Genomic DNA, 17,538 nt, shown 5'->3' with positions numbered 1-17,538 from the left:
GGAGGAACCCGACGTCTCGGACAATCCCAGTCCTGAGGCCACCTAAGCCAGCATTCCGCGCATGCTAGGCTGAGCACGACCGGCCCCGCCCCCGGAAACTATTCCTTTTTGGGAAGCCAAATCTCCTCCCCCCACCACGTCACTCAAAGGATTGTCTCTTGGAGGGCGTGGTCTGAGGCGAGTGGGCGGAACCACTCCGGAAACGCGCCACGAGAGGAGGTGGGAGAGGCGGGAACAGGAGTCAAACAGGCTGGCGCTGATTGGTTGACACAGAGATAGGGCAGGCCTTGCCCTGCCGGGAGGCTGTGCCTCCCTCCTCCCCCCACCCTCTTACCCCCCCTCCCTGAGCCTCTCGGAGAGGGAAGTCATTGCGTCCTGAACCCCGAGTTGGGACACCGAAGTCTCGAGCGCTGCCAGTCCGGGAGGCGGAGCCGGAAGCGCCTCGGTTTGACCCCCCCCAGAGTCCCTTTGTTTTCCGAGGGGCGGCTGTCTGCCCCCGATTGCTCCGTGGTCCGTGATCCCCGGTGACCCGGAGGCCGAAGCCCCCCCAGTCAGGGCAGGGCGGCCCCCAACTTCAGAGCCGGAAGTAGGCGTCCTCTTCCCCACTCGGCCATGGAGCCCACCGTGCCGTCCCTCACCGAGGAGGACCTGACGGAAGTGAAGAAGGACGTGAGTACTGGCGCTGCCCGGCCCGGGTCCGGCGGGGCGGGCGGGAGAGGAAAGCCGAACCCCAGACTGCGGATGGGAAGAGCGACAGGTCCGGCCAGGCTCGGACCCCGGCACCGTCCCTGCACATGGGGCCCTCGGTGGAGTGGCCCCCACCCCAACATGGTAACCATACCCACCTAAGCCGGGCGGAGACTCTCCGATCTTCAGCAGCAGGTTTCCTCGCAGTCATTTCTTTCCCACACGCAGCCCCCGCGACCCCCCCCCCCCCCCCCGCCACACACACACCCTCACTTCACTTAGAGCTGCTCTGTTGCCGAGTTGCGGTTCCTGCTCATCCTTAAGTCAGACTACCCAGGCTGGAGCGAAGCTGGACCGGGAAAGAATCCTAGAAGGGCAAACACGGGAGAGGTTTGCAGAGGGAACTGGGCGACCTCGCCAGCTGAAAGTGCAATCTGGAATTCCCCTAGTATAAGCAGACGCCCACATATTTAAATGGGGTTGGGGATCACTTGTAGTTGAGAATTAATTTGCAGACAAATGTTGAAAATACTCAGTAGCGGGCTGGGAAGGTGGCTCAGTGGTAGAGTGCTTGTCTCACATGCAGGAGGCCCTGGGTTCGATTCCTCAGCACCACATAAGCAGAAAAACCTGGAAGTGACGCTGTGGCTCAAGTGGTAGAGCACTAGTCTTGAGCTGAGGAACTGAGGGACAGAGCCCAGGCCCAGAGTTCAGGCTCCACGACCTACAAAAAAAGAAAAAACTCAGGAACTAAATTATATTCTTCTGCTTGGGTGAGGCAGAGCAGTACAAAACCTTAAATTGGTAAAGAATGATTTCGTTGAAGTGTGATTTGTGACAAGCAAAAAAAGCAAATATTTTACTTGTTTTGCCACATGGGGCTTAGATGACACCACTAAGGTACTTCACATTAATTCCAATTAAAACAGAAATGCAACATGAAGTGTATTATTACTTAATACTGCAGTACTTTCACAAAAGCACCTTCTTCTGGTGTAGGAGAGGGGGTGTTTTTTGTACCAGTCCTAGCACTCAAACTCAGGGCCTCCTGGGCCCTTAGTTTTTTCACTCCAAGTTGTCATTACCACTTCAACCATAGCTCCACTTCTGGCTATTTGCTGATTGAGAGTCTCATAGAATGGCTTCAAATCTGGATCCTCAGATCTCAGCCTCCTAAGTAACTAGGATTACTTGACAGCTAGTGTTTGAATGTTCATGAACCTCAAGTCCCTTTCTCATCCATCCTTAAAAGGTTTACTACACTGTTCTCATCTTTATACTTGGTATTACTCATTAGCAGTAGGAAATGGGATGTGACTGGGATTTGAGCCTCTCTTTCAGCAGGAATTTATGGAGTACTTATTGTATGGAAAATACCTTTTGGCCTGAAAGGATTAAAACAAAAAAAAAAAGATCAGGCCAATGTTTTATATTCTAGTTAAGATGGGGAAATTTATAATTACAATAGAATAAATAAGTGTTGTCTTATTCAAGATGTCAGTAAAGACAAGAACTTTAAGAAGTACATCTACTATGTTGCAGATTTTGTGTCATACAGTTTTTCCCTCATCCTCACAACAAACCTCTGAGGAAGACTCTTGCTCTTCTCATTTTACAATTTATTAAGACAGAACCTGATAGATTACCACCAGGAGGGAATAATCAGAATACCGATATGAAGTTTCGAGGCTTTTGCATTCATGCGGTCCCTTTTTGCCATTCCAATTAATACCCGTATTTGAAAACCATAACCTTGAGGAAACTGTAAAATTGCTTGCTTGCTTGCTTGCTTGCTTGCTTGCTTGCTTTTTTCGGTTGGTCCTGGGGTTTGAATTTAAGGTCTGGATGCTGTCCTTTAGCTTTTTTGCTCCAGGCTGACACTCTCATTTTGAGTAACAGCTCCACTTCTGGTTTCCTGGTGGTGAATTGGAGATAAGAGTCTCATGGACTTTGCTGTTTGGTCTGGCTTTGAATTGTGATCCTCAGATCTGTCTCCTGAATAACTAGGATTACAGGCCTGAACCTTGAGCACCTGGCTAAGCTTTTATTTCTTAATATCTGTTGGAAATCTAGTTTTTATCTCCTGCAAATTACTCTCCTGTGTTATCAGAAATTGAACTTTTCGGTTACCATCCTTCATCAAAAGTTGCTTGCTTTTCCCTTTGTAGTGTCTGCCTTGATGAGTGGTTTTGTTCTGTGGTTTGAGTTACATGTGGTTAGTTATTTAACTGAAAATCCCAGAAATCCTCAAATTTTAAATTGCGTGCTATTTTAAGTAATATGATGAAATTCTGTGACATCTCACTCCATTTAGCTAGGGGCATAAACTATCCCTTTTTCCAGCGTATAACATTCTGTGTATTACCTGTTCTCCAGTCATTTAATAGTTATCTCATTTATTGTATTGGCTTTTATAATACCACAGTGTTTGTGTATCTATTCGAGGTTTCAGGCATTTACTGAGGATTTAGTAAAGTATCTTCTCAAATAACTGTGGGTGTGCTTTGCTATCACTAAACTTCCTGGGAATTCCCACTTTTTACTATCTCATCCTCCCCTTCCTCATCTAATATTTAGAACATCTTTTTAGTTGAGTTTGGGCTTGTATTAATTAATACTGGACTACATGGTATTAGGTTAATATAATTGGTTTTAACCATTCAAAAATGAAGAAATAATTTCAAGAAGCTCAATTTCACCAATAAAGAGACTTGGACATTGTTGGGTCTTCATCCGTCCCACGAAAGACGGACTTGGTCCGAGGAAAGGTAAGTAGGCTGCTCGCCTGTTGCCCAGCTCCCCTCAGGCGGGGAGACAATCAGACACAGCGGGGGACTCAAGTCTAGCAGGAACTCATTTATTACCACACAGCAAGCCCTTTTAAAAGCAAAAAAGAGCAGGTGGGAGGGGAGGAAGAGGAACCAATCACTGTCAAGGTCACACCCTATCATGCACCTAAGCTTCCACTCGCTGATCGTAAAGAAAATCGGGCTCTGCCCACTCAACTCCCTCCCAGCGCCATCTTTGCTGCCCATGTGCTCTACAGGACATTAAATCATCTTTTGCTGGTGGTGGTGGTGGTCATGGGACTTCAGAGCCCAGGCACTATCACTGAGCTTTTCTCCTCAAGACGAGCACTCTTATCACTTTGAGCCACAGCTCAACATCCAGTTTTCTGGTGGTTAATTGGAGATAGAGTCTCACAGACTTTACTGCCCTGGCTGGCTTTGAACCTCGACCCTCAGATCTCAGCCTCCTAACTAGCTAAGATTATAGGTGTGAGCCACCAGCACCCAGCAAAATAATCATTTTAAATTACAAAATAAGTGCAATGAATTTGCATCTGTCCAAAACATCATCTCCCTAGCACTCTGGGAAATACTTATAGTACTGAACAAAACACCCCTGGTCCTCGCCTGCTTCAAACATTTTTGTAAAGATCCTTCTCCATATTCTATGGACTGAGGAGAATCAAGTGAAGAGACCTCTAGAATTTATGTAGTAAAAGATGATAAGAGATTTGAATCAGGGTGAAACAATGGAGATACATAAAGCATAACTCTAGATGCACCTAGTGAAATAGAAGTGTCAGGACTTGGTATCAAATAAATGTGAGGGCAGGGAAGTTGGCTCAGTGGTAGAGCGCTTACCTTGCATGCATGAGGCCCTGGGTTCGATTCATCAGCACCACATAAGCAAAAAGAAAAAAAGCCAGAAGTGGCGCTGTGGCTCAAGTGGTAGAGCGCTAGCCTTGAGCTGAAGAGCTGAGGGACAGCGCCCAGGCCCAGAGTTCAGGCCCCACGACCGGACCCAAAAAAACAAAAGAAATTAAATGTGAAAGTTAAGAGAAAGAGTAACATCAGAGTAGTAAATCAAGCCAATCAAAAGGGAAATAATAACTACAGCTGTAAGTGTGAGGTTAAATGAGTTTACTTTGAAGTTGAAAGCTAGAAAACAAGGCATTTTAAGACCTTATAAAGAGGAGACTTCTAAAAGGTGAGGCATAGCCTCAGATAAGGAAAAAAATAGAAAAGTGTGGTATTCATAACAGAGAAATGTTTTCCCCGGTGTTGCTGGCTTCCTCCTGTAATCCTAAATGCTCACCAAAAAAGCCAAAAGTGGAACTGTGGCTCAAGTGGTAGAGTGCCAGCTTTGAGTATAAAAGCTACATGACAATGCCTAGGCCCTGAGTTCAAGTCCAGAACTGGCACGCGCGCGCGCGCGCGCACACACACACACACACAAATAATAAAACCACTAAAAAAAATTGAGTGTTTGAAGGAAGGAAAGTGGAGCTGTGTCCATGCTAGTGAGAAGTCAAACAGGATGATGATAAACTGTGGCCAATTTGGCAATAAGGGAGCCATTGATAACTTTTAAGAAATGGGACAGAATGAAAATGTCTGTGGATCAATTAGCAGATGAGGTACAAGAAGTAGATGTGTAAAAAAAGAAATGAAAGCACAATGTGCAACATGGGTAGAGGGATATTTGTCCTAGGAGTTCAGGTAAGGTTTTTTGAAGAAGATGGCCACTGCCCTGAATCTAAAAGAACAGGGACTTAGGGTAGAAGAAGAGAAAATAACCCAAATGTAAAGTCACAGGCAGCAGTTTGGGTGGCGCATAAAGTTCCAGGCCAGAGATAGTGATAAATTGAGCTGAAGAAGTAAGTAGATATGAACCTTATCTCTATCCAGAATCTTTTTTTTTTTTTTTTCAGTCATGGGGATTGAACTCTAGGCCTGGGTGCTGTCCCTCAGATCTTCAGTTCAAGGCAAATACTCTACCACTTGAGCCACAGCACCACTTCTGGCTTTTTCTGTTTATGTGCTGCTAAGGAATTGAACCCAGGGCCTCATGCATATGAGGCAAGCACTCTACCAAAGTAACTATACATAGGGGACTATGCACCTTCACAGCAGTTATTTCATTTAGTCTCCAAGGTATCTTGCAAGTTTAATTTTTATCACTATTTTACCAATAGGGATCCTGAAATTAAGAGTAATTAATTTGCAGTAGCTGTCATGGGAGGATGTGGCGGATTCAAGATTTCAACTGAGGTTGACCTACTTCTAGAGCATGCTCTTAATTTTCTCACTGTTCTTCCATGTTTCAGAAACTGTAGCCTTAATTACCAACAAAACACACTAGAATTTATATAACACTTAGATTTCCTTTTTTTTCTTGAAAAAACAGAAGATCTAATAGATGCATACTGGAGAAATATGCAAAAGAGGAAGGAAGTAGGCAGTGTGGTTAGGTTTCTATTATTAGTCCATACAGGATAGGATAAGGACCTAAAATGGCAATGCTAGGAAGAAGGATGAAGTGAAGAGCCAGAACTTGGTAGGTGATCAGTTGTGGCAGGAGAGTGAAAGAGGAAGAGATGGGGATAGGTTTTAGGTTTATTGCAAGATTGAATGGATGGTGGTATTTATTAATTAATTGAGAATATCAGAGAAAAGGAACAGGGAAAAATTAAACTTCACATAAAATTTGAAGTACTTTTGGGATATAAGTAGAGAAAGGATTGTTCACAGTGTAAATCAGAGAAATGGCATATGATGATAAAGTTTTTCAAGAAGTTCATCTTTTAAATATTATCTTTTCTCCATCCTCACAGATAAATACACTCAGTGTATCTTTTGTAAGGTAATTACAGCAAGTCTTCCAGGTCTCTTTAGATCTTAAATTTTGTTCCCCCTTGCCTTCTGCAAGTTGCTTATTAGTTTCTTCTTTTAGTCACCCTTGAGGCCTCTTGCGATTACAGGGCAATAAATATTCTTCAGCATGTTGTGAAAAACCATCCATTATCTAACCCCAGTTTTCTTTCCCAACTTCATTCCTTAGCATCTTCCCAGATGTATATTATATTCCCAGCAGCCCAGACTTGTTAATATCTCTCCTCCTACTCACCTATGTGCCTGTAACTCACACATAGCCTCTGCAAGTTTCCCATGTCCTGGAGCTAGAGTTAGTTGTTCACTCTGTTTTTCCCAGTACCTGATTGGCTTCTGTATGATGTGTATTCCCCAACTAGACTAGGATCTATTTGCATACAGATTGAACTCTTTTTCATCTTTATTATTTATGTATTTATTTTCTTTTTGGCCAATCCTGGGGCTTAAAAAAGAGCCTGGGCACTGTCCCTGAGCTTCTTTTGCTCAAGGTTAGTGCTCTACCACTTGAGCCACAGCACCACTTCCAGATTTTTCTGTGTATGTGGTACTAAGAAAACGAACCCACAGCTTCCTGCATGCTAGCTAGGCAAGCACTCTACCACTGAGCCACATCTCCAGCCCTCTTTTTCATCTTTATATGTTCATGTCCAGCTTTTTGTGATACTAAGAATTTAGGAGTTACATGTGGGAATTTAGTGAAGCAAGAACTACAGGAAGCCTGTACCTTAAATGGCTCTTCTACCATTGTGTACAGGGTGCAGCTAAAATCTTCCACTGCCTTTATACATGTGATTTGAATTAATCATCATTGTTACCATCTCTAACTGGATTGATCACCTACTAAGTACCAGGCACTTCTCTAAACAATTTGCATGAAGCAATTCATTCCTTATAATAATCAAATGAAGGAAGTAGACACAGAGGTCAAGTCATTTACCCAAGATCACATTAAGTAGAAGAACTCAAATACAATCACTGGTATCCCTGTCGACCTGATTTAAGCATTTTACAATGTGTATGTATATGTGTCAGTTACAAATTTAGAATAAGTGAATAAATAAAATAAAAGACCAACAATAATTTCCTGCTACTTAAGTTCCCTGAGGTACTTCTCAGGTTTAAGCTTGTTTTCTGTGTTATCTTTTATTTTATTTGTCTTGTTTTTTTTTCAACACTCACTATTCCTAACCCCTTTCTTCTCCCTTCCACCAAGACTGACTCAGTGAGTATAGTCTTTCTGATTACAAAAGCAGCTATATTATGAGCTCTTTTAAATTTTTTAGGGTTATTGGTTTTGAAGTTTTTGTTTGTCTCACACATTTTTAGATTGCTTTTTAGTGGCTTCACCAGGGAAATGGCATATTTAATAATAAATATAACAAAAGTTATGAATTATGAGACTTCACTCTAAGTTTCCTTCTTAACCCTAATTCTGAGTTTCATACTAAATGTTAACTAAAATGTCTTTACCCTTAAAGGCAACCCTCAGCAGGCCTTCCTGTTTCCAAGGACCCAGTCTGTAAGATTTGACTGATTCCTTCCCACAATAGCCTGACCTTACTTTTCTGGTATGAAAATAGAACAGAGCAAGGTAGAAGCTAAGAGGAATGTATGAGACCTGCTGTGTCTGCTTGGAGTTTCATCTTAATCTGCATTTTGAAAGGTTTCCAAGCCTCTTGGCTTCAGAACAATGCTTCATATCACTTAAAATTCCTTATAATCAGTCATCTGTGTGGTTTTCATAGGTGTTACAGAATAATACAGAAACATATTTAATTTTGTCTTTTAGGCCTTAGAAAATTTGCGAGTTTACCTGTGTGAGAAAATCATAGCTGAGAGACATTTTGATCACCTACGTGCAAAAAAAATCCTCAGTAGAGAAGACACAGAAGAAATTTCTTGCCGCACATCAAGTAGAAAAAGAGCTGGAAAACTGTTAGACTACTTACAGGAAAACCCCAAAGGACTAGACACCCTTGTTGAATCTATTCGACGGGAAAAAACACAGAACTTCCTGATACAGAAGATTACGGATGAAGTATTGAGGCTCAGAAATATAAAACTAGAATATCTGAAAGGTAAGTACATCAGGTATTGAAGAGTTCATGTAGCAGTGCTTTAAAAAACTACAAAAGCATGGGGCTGGGAAGGTGGCTCAGTGGTAGAGAGCTTGCCTTGCATGCCTGAGGCCCTGGGTTCAATTCCCCAGCACCACATAAGTAAAAAGAAAAAAGCCAGAAGTGGTGCTGTGGCTCAAGTAGTAGAGTACTAGCCTTGAGCTGAAGAGCTGAGGGACAGCGCCCAGGCCCAGATTCAGGCCCCACGACTGGACCCAAAAATAAATAAATAAATAAAATAAAAAACTACAAAAGTAGAGCAGAAGTTTAAGCTTTAGGCTTATATCCAATTTACATTTAAAAAATATGTCATTACTTTGCAAACATGAAATTTCACTGACTGGCCATACTTAACACTCATTTAAGAATGCCATTTAGCTGGACATCAGTAGCTCATGCCTAGCTACTCAGGAGGCTGAGATCTGAGGATCACCATTCAAAGCCAGCCCAGCCAGAAAGTCCTTGAGACTCTTATCTCCAATAAACCACTCAGAAAACCAGAAGTGTCCCTGTGGTACAAGTGGTAGAGAGCTTGCTTTGAGCTCAAGAGCTAAGGGATAGCGCCCAGGCCCAGAGTTCAAGCCCCACAACTGACAAAAAAATCCAAGAATGCCATTTACTAAAATAAAATCCCAGTATGCATGAGAGTTTGTTTCTAAAGTTAATCTATTGAAAGATAACCTCTGGGGGAAAATCCACTGTATATCACATATAAGAATGATATACTTAGGAGATAAGATGATCTCAATGATCATCTTGATCAAGCCTAAATGGTCAAGGTCAGCCTGAGCTACATAATTTGTTTTTTACAAAAAGCAGAGAACAAAACACATACAGGTTATACAGGGTAAAGTATTTAATAAATCCAACTCTGCTAGTTTTTCTTCCACAATTTGACGATAAAAAGTAGTTGGGCTGGTGCTGGTGGCTCATGCCTGTAATCCTAGGAGGCTGAGATCTGAGGATTATGGTTCAAAGCCAGCCTGGACAGGCAAGTCTATGAAAGTATCCAAGAAACACTCAAAAGAAGAAAAGAAAAAGCTGGAGGTGGCGCTATGGTTCACTAGCCTTGAGCTGAAGGGCTCAGGGACAGCGCCCAAGCCCAGAGTTTAAGCCCTACACCGACTAAAAAAAAAAAGATACATGTGCTTACATATAATCTTTCAATCCTGAGGCTGATTGTTCACTATACCCTTTGAATATAAAAAAAGTTCTTTGATGGGAATAACCACCGTCACTGATTGAGCACCAGGACATTATCTATTTAATTGTAGCTCTCACATTGCCACAAAAAAGGCCTAGAGCATTACCTGGAGTAACCTGTTGGGTATCTGTTTTCTCATCTTTATAGTAATATTGAGAGAATATTTCAGATGACCTCTAACCTTTTGAGTCCTGATACTTTATGATTCAAGAATCAGTAATGGTGCCAGCTGGCTCATGTCTGTAAGTCCTAGCTACTTGGGAGGTAGAGATTTGAAGACATAGTTCAAAGGTAGCCTAGGCATGGAAAGTCCATGAGACTTTTATCTCCAATCAACTACCAAGAAGTAGAAAATAGAGTTGTGGCACAAGTGGTAGCACACTAGCCTGGAATACAAATGCTTACTGACAGTGCCCAGATCATAAGTTCAAGCCCAAGACCAGTGCGTGTGTGTGTGTGCGTGCATGCAGGCACGCGCTTGCGCGTGCGCGCGCACACACACACACACACACACACACACACACACACAAGAATCAGTAATTGCTATTGATTGGCTTATTGAATTTTAGCACATGACAATATTCTTCGTATCAGAATACTAAAGAATATCTATTAGATGGATAGGTTGCCAAGAAACCCAGTAATTGGAAGACTAAGAGGATTATTAATTTGGCCAGCCTGATCTATGTAGACCTTCAAAAATGATTGAATGAATGCATAAATACATAAATATTTTTATTTCCAAACCTATTTCTTATGAAAATTTTCAGGAACTGCTTTTTTTCCAGGTCCTTTAATAGTTAAATATACAAGTATACATTAAATTAAATTCTGGCATTTCATTTCACAATCTTGAGATGCTTTCCTTATCTAGAAAGTGCAAATAATGGTATAATTGTTAAGAAAAGCAAATGAAATTTGAAGAAGATTATGACAGAATTTATAAATTCTGAAGTGCAGTAACTAGCTTAACAATTTATACGAACTTATAAGGTGGGAGTGTACTCCACTTCTTTTTAGTTCCTTTTTCATTTACATCTGAATAATCTTATTGTAGGCCTACAATGTAGCAGCTGTGAACCTTTTCCTGATGGAGCCACAAACAACCTGGCTAGATCAAATTCAGATGAGAGTAATTTTTCTGAAAAACGTAGAGCATCCACCGTCACATACCATCCAGATGGAGAATCCAACACAGCTCCCTTTTTTTCTACGGATTCTTCTCTTAATTTGCCTGTCCTGGAAGTAGGCAGAACTGAAAATAGCAACTTCTCGTCAACTACACTTCCTAGACCTGGGGATCCTGGGGCACCTCCTTTGCCACCAGAGCTGCAGTTAGAAGATGGAGGAACTTGTGGAAACTCTAGTGAGCTGTTTCTTCCCTTACGATCACGCACTGTCTCACGACAGTGACACTTGACTGCCTTTTGATTTTTTAACTAGTGACAAAAAATGTTTTAAACAATGTAATCTTTTTGTAAAACTGCTATATTGATTTACTTACATTTGATACATGTCTTTTAAAACATAATTTAAACATAGTTTGTAAATAGAATTTTTGCTTTTAGGAATAACTGAATGTAAATCATGTTGGTCATGTCCTTTTCAGTATTTTTCTTTCTTTTTTAGGTATTTCAGTATTTTTCAATTTTTTTATACTGCGAGACTAGTTTTAACAGAACATTACTCAGGATATATATTATGTTATATATAATATATAATAATATGTTATATATTATATATTATAATATATATTATATATAAAATATGTATTATATAATATATAATTATAATATATTATGTATAATTATCTAATATCTAATTAAGATATAATATGTTATTATATTATAATATATTACATATTATAATATATTAATATAATATATAACATTCTATATTATATATAACATATATAGCATATTATAATATATATAATATATATCCTCTTTTTTTTTTTTTTTTTTTTTTTTTGGTGCCGATTCTGGGGTTTAAACTCAGGGTCTGGGCATTGTCTCTGAGCTTTTTTTGCTCAAGGCTAGTGCTCTACTACTTAAGCCAAAGCTCCACTTGTGGCTTTTTTGATGATTAATTGGATATGAGTCTTATGGACTTTCCTTCCCCAGGCCAGCTTCAAACTGCAATCCTTAGATCTCAGCCTCCTGAGTAGCTAGGATTACAAGCACAAACCCTGGCTCCAACTGGGGATAGATTTTTACACTGGAAATAATGTTTCTCAATGCATTTGTACTAGAAATGTTCAGTCTAGTAGGCAGTAAATTTTGAGAAATAAGCTGTTGTTATTTGGTAGTAAATCCAGCAGTTGCAGGGATACTGCCAATATACTAGGAAAAAAATCTCTCACTCAGTTGTTCTCACAAGATCTCCTGATTCTAGAGAAACACCTGGTATAGTTTAGCCATGTAACATCTCAATTTGCCAAAATTTATTTCTCACTAATACTACTAATTGTTACTTTTGTAAAACTTACATCTTTGCTTTATTCCAAAGAAAAATATCTGTGTATTACATGTAATTTGATGTGATTTTTAAAAAATACTTTGGATTTTTTGTGCTTATTTAATAAGTTAACAACTAAACTTAGAGTATATGTACATATATATATATATATATATATATATATATATATACACACACACATACATGTTGCTATTAACAATAAAAGGTTTTATTAACATGTAATAGAGATATATTTTGGGAGCCTAAAACAGAAATGTATAAAACAAAATGTCCAGTTTGCAGATGGCTCACTTTTTTTATATGTGCTATACATGTATATGTGTATATATATATATACACATACATATATGCATCAAGTCTATTTTTAATACTATTTGGAATAAGCAGGCCATTAGCCAGATTTATCTTTTTTGTTGAATAACAAAATCTAGGTGATTTTATACATTTATGTCTTCTGCTATGATTATTTTCATTTAAATTACAATTTCTACCTGTCTCCTGAGATCTATGTTCTATATATTTTCATTATATAAAAAGTTAGAGATGGAAAGTTGCTATTAACAATAAAAGTTTTTGGTTGTTTTTTTTAACAGTAGATATATTTTAGGGCCTAAAACAGAAATGTGTAAAACAAAATGTCCAATTTTCAAATGGCTCACACTTTTTTTTTATATGTGCTATTTTTTATACAAAAAGGACCCTATCGCAAAAAGAAGAGGAGGCAGAAGTGGAGGAGAAAAAGTGAGAAGGAGGACAAAGACAAAGGAGGGAAAGGAGAGAAAACAAAGATCAAAATTTAAATATACCATAGCACCTATATTTATAAGTGTTAGCATTGGGTTTTCTTTAAGACTGTTAGGTAACTCTCTCTCTCTGCTCTTTTCTAGCTCTTTCTCAGCTCTTTCCTTCTCTTCTCTTTCCCAGCTCTCTTCTCTTTCCTAACTCTCTATTTCCCACTTTTCCCAGACGCTCTCTTTTCTAGCTCCTTTCTCAGCTCTTTCCTTCTCTTCTCTTTCCCAGCTCTCCTCTTTCCCAGCTCTCTCTTTCCCAGCTCTCATTCCCAGGCCTTTCCCAGCCATGTGGAAGGCCAACATGGCCTGGTGCCAGCCAGAATGATGAATAAACCTACCCCTTACCTGAAAAAAAAAAAAAAAGACTGTTAGGTAAATATGGGGTTTGGGGATCCTATATAAAAAAAAATCTATGCATGGTGCCTGTAAACCAAATTATTCAGGAGACTGAATTCTGAGGATGGTTCAAAGCCAACCTGGGTAGGAAAAGTCCATGAGACTTATCTCAACCACCAAAAAAGTTGGATGTGAAGGTGTGGCTCCAGTAATAGAGCACAAGCCTGGAGTAAAAAAGCTAAGGGACAGGGCTTAGGCTCTGAGTTCAAGCCCCAGTTCTGGCACCAAGGAAAAAGAATCAATTCCTCTTTTGGTTTTTGAGACAGGGTCTTACTTTTACTATACACACCAACAGGCTGACTTTGAATTTGTAATCTTCCTGCTTCTGTATCCTGAATGCTAAGATTACATTGAGTGCACAGCAGTGCTTGACACTTTTCCCCCTTTAAACACTACAACTGGCCATTCCCAAAACTGTAAATTGGGATATTGGATTGACATGGTAAAAATGTAAGTTCATTATTAATTACTAAGTTCATTAATGCAGCAGTAAAACCTTACTTTTTGGATTGCTACTTTTTTTTTTTTTTTTTTTTTTTTTTGGGTCCGGTCGTGGGGCCTGAACTCTGGGTCTGGGTGCTGTCCCTCAGCTCTTCAGCTCAAGGCTAGCGCTCTACCACTTGAGCCACAGCGCCACTTCCAGTTTTTCTTTTTGCTTATGTGGTGCTGAGGAATCGAACCCAGGGCCTCGAGCATGCAAGGCAAGTGCTCTACCACTGAGCCACCTTCCCAGCCCCGATTACTACTTTTTTTAAGGGCTTTTAAAAAATAAATATGGTGTAGTTACAGGTTCACAGAACAAAAAGTAATCAAATTTTCCATCCCCATTTCCTATATTAATATGTCCATTGACATGATACATTTGCTACAGTTGATATTGATAGATTTTTATTCCAATCTTAGTTACACTGTTGTTTCCTTTATTGTTGTTTGTCAGTAATGGGCCTTGAACTCAGGGCTTGGGTACTGTCCCTGAGCTTTTTCATTCAAGGCTAGCCCTCTAAAGTGGTAGAGTGGTAGGTAGAGCCCTAAAGTCCTCTGTGCCCCACCAGTTTATCCTCTTGTCCCAACCCTGGCAAACACCAGTCTTTTTATCTTTCCCAAAATATCATGTAGTTGGAATCATACAATATTCAGCCTTTGAAGTCTAGCTTCTTTCACTTTGTAATATGCACATAAGTTTCTTCCAGGTGTTTATTGATATATTCACTTCTGAAGATACCATTCATCTTTGGTTAGCATATCAAACATGGCAAAATAGGAGATTTAAAAAATCTTGCTTTTTAGCCAGGTGCTGGTGGCTCACTCCTGTAATCCTAGCTACTCAGGAGGCTGAGATCTGAGGATCGCGGTTCAAAGCCATCCCGGGCAGGAGAGACCGTGAGACTACTATCTCCAATAAACCACCAGAAAACCGGAAGTGGCGCTGTAGCTCAAGTGGTAGAATGCTCGCCTTGAGCTGAAGAGCTGAGGGACAGCGCCCAGGCCCAGAGTTCAAGCCCCACAACCGACCAAAAAAAAAAAAAATCTTGCTTTTTGTCCTGAAATCCTTTAGTTCTCTAAAATGTTGAGGGAAAGCAGGGAACCAGCGGTCATACCTGTAATCCTAGCTATTCAGGAGGCTGAGATCTGAGGGCTCTGAGTACTGATTTTAAGTACCAATAAGAACACCTAACTTCAATGCTGCTCTTAAAATTCCCACCCTGAATTGCCATTTTATTTAAATGATCAGAAATTGTCTTTTGTTGCAATGTTTTCCAAACTTGTTGCTTATTTTGGAATCAACAGGGGAGCTTTTAAAGATCCTACTCTCCAGGATGCATGCACTTACCACAAATGAATGTTTGCGTGCAGAAGTCTGAATGTTTCACTGTGGGATCATATACCACAGAATTTGGGAACCACAGCTTTGGATGCCAAATACCATGTTTGCTGTTTCCAAATTTATAATCCTTTTTTAAAAAAATCCTAAAACCCCTACAACATAGGTTTTATTGTCACTTTTTGAAATTTCAAGTTAGAAGTAGTCTAGTCATGGAATATTGGAAGGTTTGTCAACAGGATTCATGTCCCCATCCCTAATCACACTCAAGGGAAGAGTGGACAAGTCATAAAAGCCACAGAACAAACATGATTATCTTAAGAATGCTAATTTTATTCAATAATAATTGTAGCCAGGTGTCTGTGGCTCATACCTGTAGCTACTCAGGAGGCTGAGATCTGAAGATCCTGCTTTGAAGCCAGCCCAGACAGGAAAGTCTGCAAGACTTTTCTCTCCAGTTAACTACCAAAGAGCTGAACGTGGAGCTGTGGCTCAAATGGTACAGTGCTAACCTTCGGCAAAAAAAAAAAAAAAAAAAAAAAAAAAAGCTCAGGGGTAGGAGAGGCATGAACAAGATGGATCTATCTTTGTCCCTGTGGTGTCTACCTCTAGAGAGGAATGGAGGAATGCGCTGTTAGGATTTCACTTGAATGAACTGGCAACCATACGTGAGGTCTAAGCATTTATACCCACTCTTTTGCATCCCCTTCTTGTTTCCCAGGAAGAGTAAAAACCTTTGGTTTCCCTGGTGACTAGCCACAAGATTATGTCATTGGCTAAGAGAGGGAACATAAATGTAGCCACGAGTTACATATGGGATAAGGCACTGGTTGCCTCACTAAACAGAACATTGAGGCCCAGGCAGATGTTCCTACGATAAATTTATAAGCGAGGGGAGATTGGTGTTAGGGTTGCTGGAAGGAGACTCCTATGCGGTTCAGGCGCTGGCCAGCTGGAGATGAAGGCAGGCGGAGGGAGGGAGAGAGAGAAAGTTTATGGAGGGAGGAGAGATTAAATTAGGGAGGGTGAGGAGGAGGTGTGGGCGCAGCTAATGAGGAAATTACCTCGGAGTCTAGAGGACCTCCCAACTGACCCCAGGCATGCCAGTTGCTGAGCGGGGACTTCCAGTGGACCGGGAGGGAACAAAGGGAAGGGTCATTTCTCCTGGGTGGACCTAACAATTGGATCTTATACTTTAGAAAGATTGGGATTAAGATCCTAGATTTGGGAATCGCGGCATATATAGTTAATGCTAAGAAAAGTGATGGACCGCCATGCAAATTTGTAGCACCATGCTACACTGGGAAACACCAACATCTAGGATCCATAAATAGCAGACATGAAAAGAGGCTGATGGGACAAGCCAGAGGGTTTGGAGGAAGCAAGAAGAGGTGAGATACCATCCAAGGAAACTTCCATCAGAAACTGTTCAGCCTGCGCTTGAGTGAAGTCAAGCCAGAAAGAACTCGATTTTGAATGGGAGTGTGTGTGTGTCTTTGGGGGGGGGGAAGGGGAGGGGTCTGCCTCCAGTAAAGGTCTTGTTTCTTTTTGCTGTTGTAACGGTAGAAATGGGGCTCACTGCATTCAGGGCCTCATTGCATTCTTACTCTACCACCTCCACCTTTGCTTGTTATTTTGTAGATGGAGTCTCACAAACTTTTTTTTTGGTCGTGGCACCTGAACTCTGGGCCTGGGCGCTGTCCCTCAGCTCTTCAGCTCAAGGCTAGCTGACAGGGCTGGCAGTGTATTCTTTTCCTTTTCTTCTTCTTTGTAATTGTTTTATTTTTGTTTTCTTGAAGGGCTAGAAATCCAACCCAAAGCCTTATTTATTTTTAGGCAATTGCACTTCCACGGAACACAAGATTATTTTTTTTGTTGGTTGTGGGGCCTGAACTCTGGGCCTGGGCGCTGTCCCTCAGCTCTTCAGCTCAAGGCTAGCGCTCTACCACTTGATCCACAGCGCCACTTCGGGTTTTCTGGTAGTTGATTGGAGATAAGAGTCTCACTGACTGTACTGCCCAGGCTGGCTTTGAACCATGATCCTCAGATCTCAGCCTCCGTTGTAGCTGGGATGACAGGCGTGAGCCACCGGCGCCCATTGAGATTCTTGCCGCCTGCAAGCCTTTAGTCAGTGTCGACGTGTTGGCTCAGGACCTCCTCTTCCTCGGGCTTCTCGGGAACGGGCAAAAGAAGCCCCTGCTCGGCAAGTGCTGGCCAGGGCCTCACGCTCCGTCCTTCAGCCGGGTGGTAGTGCCGCGCGGCGGCCAGAGGGCGCCCAGCACCAGCCAATAGCCAGGCACGGGGCGGGGCCAACCGCAGGGCGGGCCCGGCAGCCTCTCCCAACTTCCGGCTTCCGGCCGCG

At 41.3% G+C, this 17,538-nt stretch overlaps 1 protein-coding gene across 1 annotated transcript; it reads left to right on the top strand.

Moving 5' to 3' along the window:
• The first annotated feature begins 587 nt into the window (after positions 1-587).
• Positions 588-11,376, top strand: Bcl10 (BCL10 immune signaling adaptor). Its single transcript, XM_070007489.1, has 3 exons — positions 588-669; positions 8,158-8,446; positions 10,747-11,376. Exons 1-3 carry the CDS (start codon positions 613-615, stop codon positions 11,100-11,102), a joined length of 702 nt encoding a protein of 233 aa, XP_069863590.1. The 5' UTR covers positions 588-612; the 3' UTR covers positions 11,103-11,376.
• The last annotated feature ends 6,162 nt before the right edge of the window (positions 11,377-17,538 follow it).

This window comes from Dipodomys merriami, unplaced genomic scaffold (assembly GCF_024711535.1).
Source record: "Dipodomys merriami isolate MVZ:Mamm:240054 unplaced genomic scaffold, mDipMer1.0.p SCAF_7, whole genome shotgun sequence".
NCBI classification, from domain to species: domain Eukaryota; kingdom Metazoa; phylum Chordata; class Mammalia; order Rodentia; family Heteromyidae; genus Dipodomys; species Dipodomys merriami.
Note: the sequence above shows the minus strand (reverse complement) of the source record. Positions and strands in the feature narration are given on the sequence as shown.